The following is an 18,327-nucleotide window of genomic DNA, read 5'->3' as shown; positions in this document are numbered from 1 at the left end:
TCTTTTCTCTGTATACATCAATGATGTCGCTCTTGCTGCTGATGATTCTCTGATCCACCTCTATGCAGACGACACCATTCTGTATACCTCTGGCCCTTCTTTGGACACTGTGTTAACTAACCTCCAGACGAGCTTCAATGCCATACAACTCTCCTTCCATGGCCTCTAACTGCTCTTAAATGCAAGTAAAACTAAATGCATGCTCTTCAACCGATCGCTGCCAGCACCTGCCCGCCCGTCCAACATCACTACTCTGGATGGTTCTGACTTAGAATATGTGGACAACTACAAATACCTAGGTGTCTGGTTAGACTGTAAACTCTCCTTCCAGACTCACATTAAGTATCTCCAATCCAAAATTAAATCTAGAATTGGCTTCCTATTTCACAACAAGGCCTCCCTCACTCATGCTGCCAAACATACCCCCGTAAAATGACTATCCTACCGATCTGTGACTTCGGCGATGTCATTTACAAAATAGCCTCCAACACTCTACTCAGCAAATTGGATGCAGTCTATCACAGTGCCATCCGTTTTGTCACCAAAGCCCCATATATTACCCACCACTGCAACCTGTATGCTCTCGTTGGCTGGCCCTCGCTTCATATTCGTCGCCAGACCCACTGGCTCCAGGTCATCTATAAGTCTTTGCTAGGTAAAGCCACGTCTTATCTCAGCTCACTGGTCACCATAGCAGCACCCACAAATATCACGCGGTCCAGCAGGTATATCTCTCTGGTCACCCCCAAAGCCAATTTTTACTTTGGCCGCCTTTCCTTCCAGTTCTCTGCTGCCAATGACTGGAACGAATTGCAAAAACCACTGAAGCTGTAGACTCATATCTCCCTCACTAACTTTAAGCATCATCTGTCAGAGCAGCTCACAGACCATTGCACCTGTACATAGCCCATCTGTAAATAGCTCATCCAACAACCTCATCCCCATATTGTTATTTATTTTTTGTTCCTTTGCACCCCAGTATCTCTACTTGCACATTCTTCTTCTGCACATCTGTCACTCCAGTGTTTAATTGCTAAATTGAAATTACTTCGCCACTACGGCCTATTTATTGCCTTACCTCTGTTCTGTAAGGTCCTGGGTGTCGTGAGGGTGAAATCAGGCGCAGGAAAGCAGAGTTCCATAAAGTGTTTTTTTTTTATGCACACACGGTGAACTACGGTCACCCCACTTACAGGTGCTCAAACCAAATGCCCAAGACACAGGGGAACGAAAACAGTCTAGCACTAAATACACGAACATGTACATCTAATGCAAACACCAGTGTAGCTCCCTTCAGTAACCACGAGCACAACCGTTCCTTGATTTTAACTGGCGGCTTTATTCTGTAGTTTTAGTCAGAATTATCACCTTCCGTGAGAACTATAAAGTAAATGAAAATTACAGTTAAGCACACTCTTACAACCTTATCTTACGATTGACTTATTAGCTTGGTATAACTCTGAAGTGCTTACATACATAACAGTTTAACCGGCGTTATAACGGGTTCAAATTAAACACATGAATAATGGAAAAAATACCTCATTGGCTGCTTATTACAGAAGGGAGGAAATCAAACTTCACACTTATTATTCCTGGCATGAATTCACACTTCATCCTAACATACACTCTTCAACCTTTATGAACTACACCCAATGACATTTTAGCTAACACAGCGCAGGATTGCCTTCCCTCCAAAAGTGTGTTGCTACAATAAGGATCCCCGTTACAACAGCATTAGCTACGTAGTTCCGCTTGTATTATCATTTCCCCCGCACAGCGGAAACGTAAACAATTCAAACAAAAGACAACGACATAACCTGTAAGTCTAACTGTCAGTTACAACCAGGGTTACAATAATCAATCCCGCACAAAGAACCAGGCGGGCCGGCTGACGAATAAAGCCTCACTAATTATAACCAACTCAAAACAGGTGTACTCAATAACACATAAGGAGGGGGAGAAAAGAATCAGTGGCAGCTAGAAGACCTTCGGTTGGAGTCGCCACCCGAACGGGAAGGGGAGCCACCTTCGGTCGGAGTCGTGACAACCTCCCTAATCTTACCTCATTTGCACACACTGTATATAGATTATTTTCTATTGTGTTATTGACTGTACGTTTGTTTATTCCATGTGTAACTCTATGCTGTTTGTGTTGCACTGCTTTGCTTTATCTTGGCCAGGTCGCAGTTGTAAATGAGACTTGTTCTCAACTGGCCTACATGGTTAAATAAAGGTGAAATTAAAAAATTAAAACAATTCTTAAAGGCCCAGTGCAGTCAAACATGTGATTTTTCCTCTGTTTTATATATATTTCCACACTATGAGGTTGGAATATTACTTGAAAATGATGATGATAGTGCAAGGGCTGTATGAAAAGACTGCCGGATATATTCAGCCTGTTTTGGTTGAATGGAGTTTTGGCCTACTTGGTGACATCACCAGGCGATAAATTAGTTAATAGACCAATAAGAAAGAGAGCTCCAAACCTCTCTGCCAAAAACAACTAGTTGTCACTTTTCCCCTCCCCACTCAGACCACTCCTAGACAGTTCTAGCAAGATTCTAGCTTGAGAAATTGCTCTTTGCTAAGAAGCTATTATTGGCTATTTTTGACCATTTTCATTTAAAGCAATCACAGTAAGGTGCTTTAAAAATGTTTTTATTTTTTGTTGTACTTTTTCATGATATCCAATTGGTAGTTACAATATGAGGTATGCGGTCAGCTGTATGGCTGGCTCAGGGAAGAGGACGCCCCTGCCTTGCATAGTCCCGTGGGACATCTTAATTGGGCATGGGACACAAGCTAAGGCTTGATTACCCTTTAGCTGGCCACCTTTGATGAGGGTGTTTAGTGATTAAAGGCCGAAACACCCACTGATTCGAAGGCACACTACTGAGGATGTGTCCCAAAATTGACATCTTACCCCAGTCTAAGAAATAAACCTCCCATGCCACTCTGTCAACATCACGGCAAATCTCATGTGAGTGCATTCCATCTATTGGCACAATGGACAGTTTTTAACATCTCGTCCCGTGTTTTATGATTCTTTTGTCCTGTCACGATCGTTATAATGATTGGACCAAGGCGCAGCGTGCATAGAATTCCACATGATTAATAAAGGATAAACTCACCAAACAAAACAGAAGAAAAAAACAAATCGTGACGTTCTGGGTTGCTCACAGGCAGCTACACAAAAACATAGTCAAGATCCCACAAATCACAATGGGGAAATGGCTACCTAAATATGATCCCCAATCAGAGACAAAGATAAACAGCTGCATCTGATTGGGAACCATACCAGGCCAACATAGATATCTAATTCCCCTAGATAACCCACCCTTAATCACACCCCGACCTAACCAACATAGAGAATAAACAGCTCTCTATGGTCAAGGCGTGACATGTCCCATCGCTGCAACTCCTGTATTGACTCAGGAGAGGCGATGGTTGAGAGCCATGTGTTCCCCAAAATCCAACCAGCACTGCTTCTTGACACACTGCTCACTTAGCCCAGAAGCCAACTGCACCAATGTGTCAGAGGAAACACTGGACACCTGGCGACTGTATGTACCCGGCACGCCACAGGAGTCATTAGAGCGCGATGGGACAAAGACACCCCAGCCAGCCAAACCCTCACCTAACCCAGATGACACTGGGCCAGTTGTGCGCTGCCTCATGCCTGGTATCAAACCCAGATCTGCAGTGACGCCGCTAGCGCTGCGATGCAGTGCCTTAGACCACTGCGCCACTCGGGAGGCCCAAGGTACTTAATAGATATCCAGAAGTTATTTGATATTGAGATAAAAAATGGCTGCATTGGACCTTTAAGCCATCCTATTACTGCCTAGTTAAATAAAGGTTACATTTAAAGAATCATATTACTGTAATATTCAAATCAATGACAAACATATGTTGTTCACTATGTGTAGCTTTCTGTTTTGCATTTGCATTTCATTGACCATGAGTTGGAGCTTACATCACTCTATGGTGCAAGGTATGTTTTCACAGAGCACTATAGGATTTTAGTGTCTCTTTAGATGAGTGGGTTTAACATTCAAATGTAATGTTGTATCATTTAATTACATGCAAATGTCTAGTTTTACTGGAGGCTGCTATCTTAGTATGCCGGGCTCTCTTTTCCTGCTGTACCCAGAGTGTCCTTCCTCTCCTCCTCTCCTCCATTCCTCCATCCTTCTCTCCCTCCAGCCCCTTTTTCCCTATATCCCTCCCTCAGTCTGTCCTGCACGTGGGTGACAGGGCTGGGCTAGTGCAGCCTTCTCCTTGCTCCAGCTGCATCTGTTTGTCAGCCCAGAGGGAAATGTGTGTGTGTGTGTTTCACTGTTTCTCTCTGCTTGGGCGAGAGAGTATACAGAGCATACAGATTACTGGTCTTTACAACTATGTAATCAGCGTTTATATAGCAGTATTTAGCAGTGTTTCTTTTGGTGTGATTTAACCACCATCTTGCTACTAACCCAGAACTTGGATACAGCTGTTTGTTTCTATGACAACAGAGAGGGTTGTGTAGTGATGAGGTTGCCTTTTTGTTGTTGATTCAGCATCTCTTTCACAAGGGAAAGTGCAGCATTCATCTGAGCCCACTGTGTGAATGTGTGAGAGAGTGTGTGCCAGTGTGTCCATATGTGTGTGTCTGTGTGTGTGAGAGAGAGAGAGAGAGAGAGAGAGAGAGAGAGAGAGAGAGAGAGAGAGAGAGCGTGTGCATGTGCATGTGCCTGCGCGCGTATGTGCGTTATTGAGAGCCCGGGAGGAAGGATGGTTGCTCATGTCTGAACTGCCTCCACACTCGCAGGGAAAGTCAAGGCAGAAAATAGCAGAAGGGGGGAAACAGACGCAGTGGTCTCATCTCACAGAGGACTGATTCTGTCCATCATTTGTTGGGGAAGCTAATCAAAGGGATTTGGCAATGCCTGCAGAGGTGAAAGGGGTAAGTGTTTTGATTTAGTATTTGTTTTCTCTTCTCTAGCCTCCCTATTTTCCCTCTGATGCTTTCCCTACAGGAGCCCCATCCGCAGCTGCGCTGTATTCTGTATGCTATGCTTGTTTCATGAAGGGGAAAGCATTATTTTCTCCTCTCAGATCAGTGTGTTGCAGTTTCCCATTCCTCGTGTGTGCTCAGGGACATGCTGTTAACACCTCTGCTCAGTGTGTATACTGCAGGCCATATGGAGAGGCTGTTAATCATGGTAACATTATGAGAGGAGGCTGAGTGATAACCACCCACAGGGGAATGTGCTGCTGCTGCTTCATACGCTTTTACACCCAGCACACCGCCAGCCAGCCAGCCAACCACCCAGCACACCGCCAGCCAGCCAGCCAGCCAACCACCCAGCACACCGCCAGCCAGCCAGCCAACCACCCAGCACACCGCCAGCCAGCCAGCCAACCACCCAGCACACCGCCAGCCCAACCTGGTCTCAGAGAATTTTGTATTATTCTGAATGTAAATTCGAGACACTCCATTTAATATGATATGTTACGTTTCGTATGGATGTCCATCACCTATTTCGTATGATATGTTGTAAATGATTGGTATTACATGTTATGAATTTGTGAAACGTACAATATGTTACGAATTTGCAAAACGTATGATATGTTACGACTTTGTGATATGTTACGGATTCTAGCTAGCTCGTTAACGTTAGGGTTAAGTTTAGCAGTTAGGTTAAGGGGTTAAAGTTATGGTTAGGGGAAGGTAAAAGGGTTAAGGTTAGCTAACATGCTATCTAGTTGCAAAGTTGCTAATTAGCTAAAGTTGCCCGTGATGAGATTTGAATTTATAACCTTTGGGTTGCTAGACATTTGTGTTATACACCCACCCATCCACCCCGGGTTGCTAGATGTTCAGGTTATATGTCCACCCATCCATCCCGACCAACCAACCTACTTTCGGTATTGCCTTAAGTAAAAGGTCCCATGCAGCCGTTTTTATCTGTTTTATGTAACCATACCAAACATAACAGTGTCTTGGATTAACATAAAGAATAATACAAAATGCTCTGAGACCAGGTTGGCCAGCCAGAAACTGCAAGTTAGAATGACATTAAATATGACCATGCAGTATTTAATTGTTTGTGCACCAGGGGGCTTCCTGCCACCTGCTTCCTGTTTCCTGCATCCTGCACAGACAAACACAAGGGATGAGAGGTGTCCTGTCCTCATTTTCAATGGTAATTAGTCTTGGCACCGCAGTGAATAAGATGGGAAATCCTAATGGCGGCAGATCACCTAGCAATTAAGTGTGTTGGGCTAGTAACCAAAAGATTGCTTGTTTGAATCTCCAATAATCTGTCATTGTACCCTTGAGCAAGGCACTTAACCCTAATTGCTCTGGATAAGAGAATTTCATAAATGGCTTACGCATCGCTGTGCTGGGAGATTGGACAATGCTGTGTTTGTGTAATGTGGACAGAAAATGTTTTCCTCCCGCATCTTGACTGCGTTACAGCACAAAAACAAGTAACTTCTTGCTCTGATCCTGTCTAATTATGAACCCTGGGAGTAGATCTATTATGACAGATGATTACTGTATCTACATACATTTTGAGCACACGTTCATTTGACATCAAGTACTGGAGCAATACACATTCCTCTCTCCTCTATCTGATGAACACAAATTGACTGCATTGTCAGTGTTAATTCCAACAGGATCACAGTTTCTCCTCTGATCTGCATTAATACCTGGATAGAGGGCAGCATCTATCAAAATGAGCTTGTGATTATTAAATGTGGCTTGCGTCTGAAGTGCCCTTGACCCGGCGACTAAATCTGAACTCACTCAGCAGAAGATCAGACTGTGGGCCTTTCCGCTATACTGTCGTGCAGTCAGCCCCCATTGGACAGCTGAATGTAACAAGACACTAATCGTGTCACTTTGTCCCCTGCTTCAGTGCCTCTAACATCTATCTAATTCATCTCATTGGTAAACAGCAAATACAGGCTGTAGATTAAGGAATATGAGGATATTTATTTGATGTGATGGAGGAAAAGATACGAGGGTAGTTGAACAGTGTTCTATGGATGGATGAGTGCTTTGAGTGTTTGATGATAAGTGATGGCTGGTCAAATGGAGGTATGGCTGCACAGTGTCTGAAAGATTTGTTGGAAGTCTAATCTAAAAACAGGGCCAGGTGTGATTCTTTTTCACAAGTCCCTAACCTCACTATCTATCCCTCTATCCCGCTTTCAAACCCTATTACCATCGCTCAAGCCCTCCATCAAGCCTTCTTTTAGAGAACAGAGATACCATGCCTATTCTAGCCACGCAGCTATTCATTTACCTCTGCTTTGCAATACCTCCAGTCATTCATCCCTCCAAGGCTGTTTAAGCCTGCATCATCTCCTGTCCTTTCCTCTCTTTCGCTCTCTCTCTCTTTCTCTCGCTCTCTCTTTCTCTCGCTCTCGCTCTCTCTTTCTCTCGCTCGCTCTCTCTTTCTCTCTCTCTCTGCTGTGTGACAACCATTGGGCTTTCATCTCTCCTTCTCTCTCTCTACTCTGACAAATGTATTTGCATGAAGATGAGGGCTCTCATGTTTGACATTGTATGTTTGGGAAATGGAGGCTGCGAGTGAATCGAGCTCTCCCATTGCATTAATGAGTTATCCATTATTATTATACCTCGTGCTCCACATTCTGTGGACTATTTTACATTCAGGCCCCTACTATTAAACCTTTGGATTTTATGTGGACTATTTTACATATTGCTCAATGAAGTTGGAATACCCCTGAATTCAGTTCTAGTATGTTTCAATAAGACAAGCAACCTGGTATTCTCATTTGTTTCTGCACAGTCGGATTGAGAGCACTTTCATTTAGTATGGTGAGATATGATGCAGTGAATTTTATGTTGACAGATTATCTGCTGGCTTGCAACAGATATTGGCACATGAATCTAAATTCTCCCCCATGGTGAATGCGGTTCTAATGATGATCCTATTGACTAAGATCTCAGATTCAGACACTCTTGGTCTTTAGTATGTGATCAAAACCGAATTGTCCTTGTCTAAAGAGTATTAAGCAAAAACATAGAAACATTTATTATGGATCATTATGTTCTTATTTTATGCCTCTTTAGTCTATTTATAGACACATTTTAAGTGTTTGTGTTGTATATTTAATAAATCCTTGTTTTGGGGAAAACTACAATCCCACTGGGCACAGATGTCAATTCAACATCTATTCCACGTTGGTTCAACGTTATTTAGTTGAAATGACGTGGAAATAACATTGTTAAACCAGTGTGTTAGTTTCTTCTTGAAGTAAATAAGCATACATAACTAAATGACCCTGTATGCCTGAGGCTAGCTGCTGGATGGAAAGGACTGATTAAAGGCAGGACATTGTTATATCTCAGTAATTATGCCAAAACATTTCTCCTCATTAATCTTTTAACACATCAACTCTATCAGCATCTGAACCTCCACAATTACTACCCGGGCCAGCCCTAGGCACAAGTGACATAGGGGGTTGGCTAGGGCCCCCGGCTGCTAGGGGGCCCCCGACCAGTTTAAGAACTCAGTCGGGGACTCAACTTACTGTTGAGCGTTAGAATAGTAGAATATGGCCTACTGAGTGGCGCAGCGTTCTAAGGCACTGCATCACAGTGCTATAGGCGTCACTACAGATCTGGGTTCGATCTCGGACTGTGTCACAGCCGGCCGCAACCTGGAGACCCATGAAGTGGTGTACAATTGGCACAGAGTCGTCCGGGTTAGGGGAGGGTTTGGCCAGCCAGGATGTCCTTGTCCCATTGCGCTCTAGAAACTCCTTGTGGCAGGCCGGGTGCATGCACACTGATTCGTATCACCAGTTGTATGGTGATTCGTTTGACACATTGGTGGGGCTGGCTTCCGGGGTTAAGCGAGCAGTGTGGCTTGGCAGGGTCATGTTTCGGAGGACGCATGGCAGTGAGTGATGGGACAAGACTGTAACTACCAAATGGGGGTAAAAAAAGAATAATAGAATTCACAAGGTGCAATAAAAAAAATGGTTGTTCATCAGCAGTTCCTCTTGTTATGTCAGTCACTCAATTAGCTCATGTCAGCTATTTTTTGATTGGTAAGGTAGTCTACCCAACTATCTAAACTTGTAGTAATCATGGCACGAAGGGCATGTGTCCAGGGGCCTCATTGATTTTCTTAGTTACTCTCACTCAGATATCATATTAAAATGGCATAAGTAATGGAGAAATGTAGCTTTAAAATGGCAAAAATGTCTCTCCACTCCATGACAAAATGTGTAGAATTGCAGGAAATTAACTTGAAAACGTACATTTTTTTACGTCAAGATGGGGGCCACTAAAATGTTTTGCCCACGAGTTGGTGGGCTAGTGCCAACCCTGATTACTACAGCCTTCTCTACTCTTTTCCATTCCCCATACATGGCCACACATCAGTGTGGAAATTCTGAATAGTTTTATGGCCTTGCTCTATAGCCTATACAGTGAGGTGGGTGTTTGAAAGCGAGGGCTTAAAAATGAACAATTGCGAGCAGTCAGCAGGGGAAGTGAAAGGTCAGCAGAATGGCAGTAGCAGATTGGTCCACGGGGCGAGAGGGTCTCAGGAGAAATCAAACCACCGCACTTTAATTAAACAGGTGGAGCTCATTCTCACATTTAGATAATACCCTCTCCGGCTCTCACCGGGCCTGTCACCTTTAGTTCATGTCTTTATTTCTCCCTCTCTTTACAAAGGGTACTGGGCCCTTTCTCTCTCTCTCTCTCTGTGAAACTTTCTCTTCTGCACTTGGTCTGTAGGAGTAGGACATCTCTAACTAAATCTCTTCCCTTTGCTGTGCATGCCATGTCTGTTGTGTAGGAGTCTGAGTGTGTAGCTAACTCTTTCTCCTGTTGTGTAGGAGCAGATCCCAGAGGGGCCCTCCTCTCTGGGGGCCATGATCCTGGAGCCCAAGGAGCCCCCGGGGGAGCATCCATTGCCTGCAGATGATGACCTGGACACACCCACCTCCAACACCTCCGTGGTCACCTCCACCAATGGCAGTTCCACTACAGAGACACAATACTCAGAGGCAGAGGTCTTTATCCCCTATATAATGCTTAATATAATGACTTAATTTATCACCCATATCCCCTATATAGTGCTTACTTTAATGACTTAATTTATCACCCATATCCTTTATATACGCTTACTCTAATGACTTAATTTATCACCCATATCCCCTATATAATGCTTACTTTAATGACTTAATTTATCACCCATATCCTTTATATACGCTTACTCTAATGACTTAATTTATCACCCATATCCTTTATATACGCTTACTTTAATTTCTTCATTTATCACCCATATCCCCTATATAATGCTTACTTTAATCACCTCATTTATCACCCATATCCCCTATACAGTGCTTGCTTTAATTACCTCATTTAGCAATCAGCCGTCCGTCTTCCCCAGGATCATACTGTAATCATTCTCTGCTCCACTGTAATCTGAAGCATGGATTACTCCTTCATCATATCTCCTATAAAACTCCCTATCTCTGTGCATTAAGATTTCTCCCAGAACAATGGGAAACAATAATAAACCATTTCCTGTTGGACTGTGTTTTTCATCTGCAGCCCTGGCGAGCCATGATTTTAATCTGAGCCATCCGCCAGAGACTAATTGCAATTCAACAGAATGTACATTTAATGACCATATCTTTTTGAACTGAAGGCTGGTGTGTGCCAGGCTGACAGACTTTTTCTTGGGGAAGTAGCAGCCAACAGAGAAGGACCCAAAGCTTATCCTAGTGTAGAGAATGGCTAGTGGATACTATTTCCACATTCATACACTACATGACCAAAAGTATGTGGACACCTGCTTGTAGAACATCTCATTCCAAAATCATGGGCATTAATATGGAGTTGGTCCCTCCCTTTGCTGCTATAACAGCCTCCACTCTTATATGAAGGCTTTCCACTAGATGTTGGAACATTGCTGCAAGGACTAGCTACTATTCAGCCACAAGAACATTAGTGAGGTTGGCCACTGCTGTTGGGCAATTAGGCCTGGCTCGCAGTCTGCATTCCAACTCCTCCCAAAGGTGTTTGATGGGGTTGAAGTCATGGCTCTGTGCAGGCCAGTCAAGTTCTTCCACACCGTTCCCGACGACATATTTCTGTATGGACCTCACTATGTGCACGGGGCATTGTCATGCTGAAACAGGAAAGGGCCTTCCCCAAACTGTTGCCACAAAGTTGGAAGCATAGAATCGTCTTGAATGTAATTGAATGCTGTAGCATTAGGATCTCCCTTCACTGGAACTAAGGGGCCGAGCCCGAAACATGAAAAACAGCTCCAGACCATTATTCCTCCTACACCAAACTTTACAGTTGGCACTATACATTGGGGCAGGTAGCGTTCTCCTGGTGTCTGCCAAGCCCAGATTTGTCCGTCGGACTGCCAGATGGTGAAGCGTGATCCATCACTCCAGAGAATGTGTTTCCACTGCTCCAGAGTCTAATGGCGGCGAGCTTTACACCCCTCCAGCCGACGTTTGGCATTGCGCATGGTGATCTTAGGCTTGTGTGCGGCTGCTCGGCCATGGAAACCCATTTCATGAAGCTCCCGATGAACAGTTATTGTGCTGACGTTGCTTCCAGAGGGAGTTTGGAACTGGTAGTGAGTGTTGCAACCGAGCTACGCGCTTCAGCACTCAGTGGTCCAGTTCTATGAGCTTGTGTGGACTACCACTTCGCAGCTGAGCCGTTGTTGCTCCTAGATGTTTACGCTTCACAATGACAACACTTATAGTTGACCGGGATAGCTCTAGCAGGGCAGAAATGTTAAAAACGGACCATCCTATGATGGTGCTATGTTGAAAGTCACTGAGCTCTTCAGTACGGGCCATTCTACTGCTAGTGTTTGTCTATGGAGATTGCATGGCTGTGTGCTCAATTTTATACACCTGTTAGCAACAGGTGTGGCTGAAGTTGCCAAATCCACTCATTTGAAGCAGTGTCCATATACTTTTTGCCATGTGGTGTACTATACATCTGAGTCAGACTATTTGAGTCATCTGACTTCATACATATTTACATCATATTTGTAGTGGTGCAAGATAAAACACTGATTATATGTTGACCTTATTCTATCAAACAGGTAATTTACATTTTCTGCAGTTTACTGTAGCTCTCAACACTACTAGCTGGACCTCAGCTTGTTTCATCACGGTCCAATCTAAACTCTAGGGAAATACAATTTCACTGGCAGTCAAACAGAATTCTTTATTTACTGGCCCACCTCAAAGCCAGAAATCTGCTGGAATAAAAATGATGGATCATTCCTTTGAGACAAGAGCTGGTGGGGTTTTTTGTTTTGTTTAATGGAGAGTTAAATGTTTATCAAACTGTGCCATTTTGTGTTCTCTGCTGGTGGGAAAATAATTATAGTAGTAGTTTTGTTGGTAGATGTACTAGTGGTGTCGTAATAGTGATAAACATAGTTTAAGGCACTGAGCACAAGTTGAGAATGTAGTCTCATTGGTTGGACTGGAGATGGCATTATTAGATGCTATATTGAGACTGAGTCTGACAGATGTACTGAGATTAACTGTTTTACTTCCTCTCTACAGGACCCCAAGGCTGTTAAACTGGGGAATGACCAGGCAGACACTCCGGGCACTCCAGACACCACCGCCCTTCAGCTTCCCCCAGCCCCGCAGCCTCCCTCGGTTCCCCAGATCCCCTTGGTTTCAGACGACCCATCTCTGAAGCCCAGTCCTCTAACCAACGGCCAACACTCCTCTGAGTCCCTCACAACCCCTATCACAACCACTGTTACCACCAACACTCTCCCTCCTCCCTACAACAACACCAACAGTGAGCCCCAGACAGAGAAGCCTGAAGGGCAGAACAGCGCCTACACCCTCCCTGACCCTCCCTTTCCTGGCCTGGGTGGTGGCATGTATGCTGGGTATGGCAGCCTGTCTCGTGGTGGTGTCCACCAGAGCTCCCTCCACACCTACTGGCCCTCCAGGAACTACCAGCCCCAGCCTGGGGGTCACTACACCCTGCCCCTCCCCAGGGACATCTACGGCCAGGTGGGCCTGACCAACCAAACCGAGAGGGAAGGACCAGGGGATGACACCCTGGGTGGAATTCACCAGCTCAGACCCATCACTACCATGGAGCTCCTGAGGGAACCTTCCAGAACCAGGTTAGGATATGGGCTAGCTAGTTAGGCACAAGCATGACAGCAGAACTCCATAGCAGCAGATCCAAGCTAATAAGACTGGTGAGTTACTTAAACTCAGAGGATGGACAATAGTAAAAGGACATTATATTTTTACCACACAAATATCAATACCCTCTCTGTAAATGAGCTTACCCTTAACAAAAGCTAATGTTTTCTTCAAGACAGGGCATTGATTTTCGCTGTGTGTATGTAGTCATTCGGAAAATGAGGGCATATTCTGTGTAATGTTTGCTACTGACAAATAGAAGAGGAGTCATGTACTCTATCATTATCTGCATAAATGCTGTTTTCAGTGAAGAGAGAACTCTTCATCACACATATTGACCCTCACAATCTGATTCAATTGCTTGTATGTAGTTTATGAACACATTTCCAAAAGAGGAGACTAGAGAATCACACCATACAACTCAACACATTATTTCAGCTCAATATGGATTAGAACCTGTCAATGTCCATATTGCATTCCATAGCAGTGTGCCCCAGTAGGAGCTGCTAGCTGCAGTAGTCCCTGTGGTGTCAACATGGTGAGTAGGGCGAGACAGATGACCAGCGGTTTAGGAGCATGTGGTATCAATCAGGGGAAGCTGCCTGCCACCAGTCGATAAATAAGGTTTCACCTGTATTACTGACTGACAGCAGCACTTTCCTCAGCTCATAAGCTGTGAATGAGCTGTTTACAGAGGCTACTGGACACCCTCTCTTCTCCCTCTACCTCTGTCTCTCTTTCCATATCTTTTGCGCTCTCTCTTTCTCTCCATATACCAGGAACTCAGGCTGTGAAGATAAAATATCTGTTTGCACAACTGTTCAGAGAAAACACCTGAGCAAATAACAGTGATTGTTCAACAAATAAAATCTAATTGTTTTCTGTGCTTTCTGTCTGTCTCTCTCTACATATAGGCCTCTCTCTTTCCCTTGTCTCAGCCCCCCCTCCCCACTTAACCCCTCCATCCCTTTATATTTTTTCAGAGGTGGATACGAGGAGGCTCTCATGTCCCAGGTGGATGGGGATCCCATCTCCTTCTTCCAGGCCATGTCCAGGGCCCAGATGCTACAGTTCCCCCACAAGCGCAGTAGCATGGTCAGCCTGGACAGCATCCGTAAGGACCCCCGCTGGAGGGACCCCAACCTGAGTGAGGTCATCACCATGCTCAGCCACCCCATGGACCCGGTCAAGTCCAACGCCGCCGCCTACTTGCAGCACCTGTGCTACGAGAACGACCGCATAAAGCAGGACGTCAGGCAGCTAAAGGGGGTTCCAGTACTGGTGGGCCTCCTGGACCACCCTAAAGCCGAGGTCCACCGCAAGGCCTGTGGAGCCCTGAGGAACATCTCCTACGGGAAAGACCACCACAACAAGGTGGCCATCAAGAACTGTGACGGCATCCCGGCCCTGGTCAGACTGCTGAGGAAGTCCAGTAACATGGAGGTCACAGAGTTGGTCACAGGTACAGTGAGCCTATGACAGAATTCCTGTACGAACATCTCTGCAATGGTCATGAGTCACCCTGATTATTACCCAAACACATCACTTGACTAACAGTAACTTACATATCCATATTATTTTACGTATAGGAACCCTGTGGAATCTGTCCTCCCATGAGCCTCTGAAGATGATGGTCATCAATCACGGGCTCCAGACGCTGACTGATGAGGTCATCATCCCCCACTCTGGCTGGAGGAGAGACCTCACTGAGCACTCAAGACCCCAGGAGACAGAGTGGACAACCGTGTTCAAGAACACCTCAGGGTGTCTCAGGTACAATATAGCAGCTACATAGATGACAAGGTCATGGAACCTTACACAAGAGTAATTGAGGGTTTATTGCTCCATTAATAGGACATTTCTAAATTGAACGTAATGGTAAATGAGTTACTGACAGATTGCTAATAGTGACGCTATGCTAACTAATAGTGACGCTATGCTAACTTAATCCGCTCCACTAATAGACCTGTGTTGTCCCAGGAATGTGAGCTCAGATGGGGCAGAGGCTCGCCAGAGGCTGAGGGAGTGTGAGGGGCTGGTGGACGCTCTCCTCCATGCCCTACAGTCAGCGGTTGCCAACAAGGAGACAGACAATAAGGTGACCGCAGACATGGTTGAGCACATGTAAATTCCAACTAAAACACTATGGCGGGAGTGCGAATCAGTAAGGTAAACTCACCCCATTCTGTACAAATGTGCGCAACCGCAACATTCAAACGAGGCTACAAAGAAAACTAATGGGACTGTAGCGACTGTGTTGACTTCAAAATCGGGGGTGTGAACTAGGTTTCTATTCAAGCGTTGATTGACATGGTATTGGCTCTATAGTATTGGAGAAAAGTTTTAAAAAACGGACCCTCCGTTACATCGTGACGTGTCATGTCGTAACGTACAGCACGCATAAAGCAACTATTTCTGTCTTACAATCTCTCTCCACCAGGTGTAGCACTTCTATCATTCTTTAAAAACAAGAAATGGACAGTGACGGGGGTAAGGGGGGGATACCTAGTCATTTTTTAGTCATCATTGCATGCAATCATCATTCTCATAGCCGCTGTTTACTTCTAAGATCACTTTAGCGCCGCCCTAAAAACCCGACTCAAATTCGACTCAAACCTTCAAATAGGTATGTAATGACACATTATATAAACTCTTTATAGTGTTCTATTTACATTTTAGAGGCGATAAGGTGATAAGTTGGACAGATCGAGTGAAAAAAAGCAATTTTCCTCCACGACATCTCTCCTTCTCACTATCACGCGTTAGTTTCACTTCCCCACCCGCCAATTTTTTTAAATACCCTACGGGGCTCATTGCCTGCTTGAATTATGCAGAAACGGGCAGTGTTTAGGTCATGTAATTGATTCTGTTGGAAAGGGGAGAAATTGTGCTTTACAATGGTATTGACATTACAGTTGATCTGGAAGTATTACGTTTTTGGGGCGCTAAAATAAGGGCAATTGTACGGACCAAAAGTATTCTGGACCACATGTGTGAATCAGATCCTCCCTATATTCTATGCATCTTCTGTCTTTGATAAGCATCTTTGTGTTGTTTGTGCTCCTCTCTCTCAGTCAGTAGAGAACTGCGTCTGTATCCTGAGAAACCTCTCCTACCATGTCCACAAAGAGGTGCCAGGAGCGGAGCGATTTCAGGAACCCGTAGCCAATCAGGTGCCACGGTCAGGATCAGGAGGGAAGAAGAAGAATGAGGGAGACTGTTTTGGAGGGAAAAAGCCCAAGGGTCAGTTAACGTTTTTTTTTCAATGACTTTGGCAAATTTTTCAGATGTAAGTGGTATATTAAAAAAACTCTGAGTACAAAACTCTTAACTGATAACACTTAATTCCCCCTATCGTATGTTCAGAATCTTTGATTGTGCATTCATTGGGGTTTAGTCATTCATGCAATATCAAAGTTTTCTGTGAAATACCATGAGCACATTTTGTTTAGTCACCAATACATTAGATAATGTTAGGCTCAACAGTCAGTCATTTTAACTACATTTTAATCCAATAGCAAAAATACAAGATACACATTTCAAAACTGTGCTTTTTGAAGTACTAAATAGAAAGAATAGTAGATGGTGAATACAATTTCCCATACAGTATTTGAATATATAAATTGACATGCATAAAACAATATAAAGAAATTATATCTACCCAATGGCAGGTTGTGAGCATGTTCAGAAATATTTCAGTCTTACAGTTTCATTATCCTTATACAGTACATAAGCAGGACAAATAATCAGAAATAGGGGTAATGTAAAGCAGTTGGCTACTGTAAAACGTACCTGTAACTATCGTCGTTGGAATGAGGTGAGGACCAAAGCGCAGCGTGGTATGTGTTCATGATGATATTTATTTAAACTCAGAACACTAAACAAAATAACAAAGAGAAAGAAACTAAACCGAAACAGTTCTGTAAGGTGACAAAACACACTAGACAGAAAATAACCACCCACAAAACACAATCGAAAACAGGCTACCTAAATATGGTTCTCAATCAGGGACAACGATTGACAGCTGCCTCTGATTGAGAACCATACCAGGCCAAACACAGAAATAGAAAATCATAGAAAAACTAACATAAACAACCCACCCAAATCACATCCTGACCATACTAAAACAAAAGACAAAACAAAGGAACTAAGATCAGAACTTGACAGTACCTCCCACAAAGGTGCGGACTCCGGCCACAAAACCTAAACCTATAGGGGAGGGTCTGGGTAGGTGTCTGTCCGCGGTGGCAGCTCTGGCGCGGGACGTGGACCCCATTCCACCATAGTCCTTCTCCGCCTCTCTACCCGCCTCCGTGGCCTCTTTAACGCGGCGACCCTCTCAGCCGACCTCGGACCTCGAACCCCGGACCCAAGCCACGTGTCCCGAATGGACGGCGGTACCGGACGGACGGGAGATTCCGGCAGTACCGGACGGGCGGGAGATTCCGGCAGTACCGGACGGACGGGAGATTCCGGCAGCAACGGACAGGCGGGAGATTCCGGCAGCTCCGGAGTGAAGGGCGATTCCGGCAGTTCCTGACAGACGGGAGACTCTGGCAGCTCAGGACAGACGGGAGACTCTGGCAGCTCAGGACAGACGGGAGACTCTGGCAGCTCAGGACAGACGGGAGACTCTGGCAGCTCAGGACAGACGGGAGACTCTGGCAGCTCAGGACAGACGGGAGACTCTGGCAGCTCAGGACAGACGGGAGACTCTGGCAGCTCAGGACAGACGGGAGACTCTGCCAGCGCTGGACAGGCGGGAGCACCTGTAGGGAGGAGACGGAGAGACAGCCTGGTGCGTGGGGGTGGTACCGGATAGACCAGGACCGTGAAGGTGTACTGGAGCTCTTGAGCACAGAGCCTGCCCAACCTTACCTGGTTGAATGCTCCCCGTAGCCAGGCCAGTGCGGCGAAGTGGAATAGCCGGCGAACCGGGGACACCATGCGTAAGGCTGGTGCCATGTACCCCGGCCCGAGGAGACGCACTGGAGACCAGATGCGCTGAGCCGGCTTCATGGCACCTGGCTCGATGCCCAACCTAGCCTGGCCGATACGAGGCGCTGCACTGTACCACACCAGGCTATGCCTGCGCACCGGGTACACCATCTCTCTCCACGGTAAACA

General features: G+C 45.2%; 1 protein-coding gene across 3 annotated transcripts in view; it reads left to right on the top strand.

The window, feature by feature from the left end:
- Nucleotides 1-4,589: 4,589 nt before the first annotated feature.
- LOC115105859 (splicing regulator ARVCF-like) overlaps nucleotides 4,590-18,327 on the top strand; it is a 32,771-nt gene continuing 19,033 nt past the window's right edge. The window contains exons 1-7 of one of the 3 annotated variants that reach the window (XM_065007480.1): nucleotides 4,590-4,945; nucleotides 9,874-10,050; nucleotides 12,592-13,175; nucleotides 14,184-14,662; nucleotides 14,790-14,973; nucleotides 15,181-15,298; nucleotides 16,275-16,443. In XM_065007480.1, coding sequence (XP_064863552.1) covers nucleotides 4,925-4,945; nucleotides 9,874-10,050; nucleotides 12,592-13,175; nucleotides 14,184-14,662; nucleotides 14,790-14,973; nucleotides 15,181-15,298; nucleotides 16,275-16,443 — 1,732 coding nt within the window. In that variant the 5' untranslated portion in view covers nucleotides 4,590-4,924. The remainder of the gene's footprint in view (nucleotides 4,946-9,873; nucleotides 10,051-12,591; nucleotides 13,176-14,183; nucleotides 14,663-14,789; nucleotides 14,974-15,180; nucleotides 15,299-16,274; nucleotides 16,444-18,327) is intronic. The other 2 variants (XM_029628307.2, XM_065007479.1) reach the window with 2 other exon arrangements.

The sequence above is a fragment of the Oncorhynchus nerka genome, linkage group LG22 (assembly GCF_034236695.1).
Source record: "Oncorhynchus nerka isolate Pitt River linkage group LG22, Oner_Uvic_2.0, whole genome shotgun sequence".
Taxonomy (NCBI): Eukaryota; Metazoa; Chordata; class Actinopteri; order Salmoniformes; family Salmonidae; genus Oncorhynchus; species Oncorhynchus nerka.
This window is presented reverse-complemented; position numbering and strand designations above follow the sequence as displayed.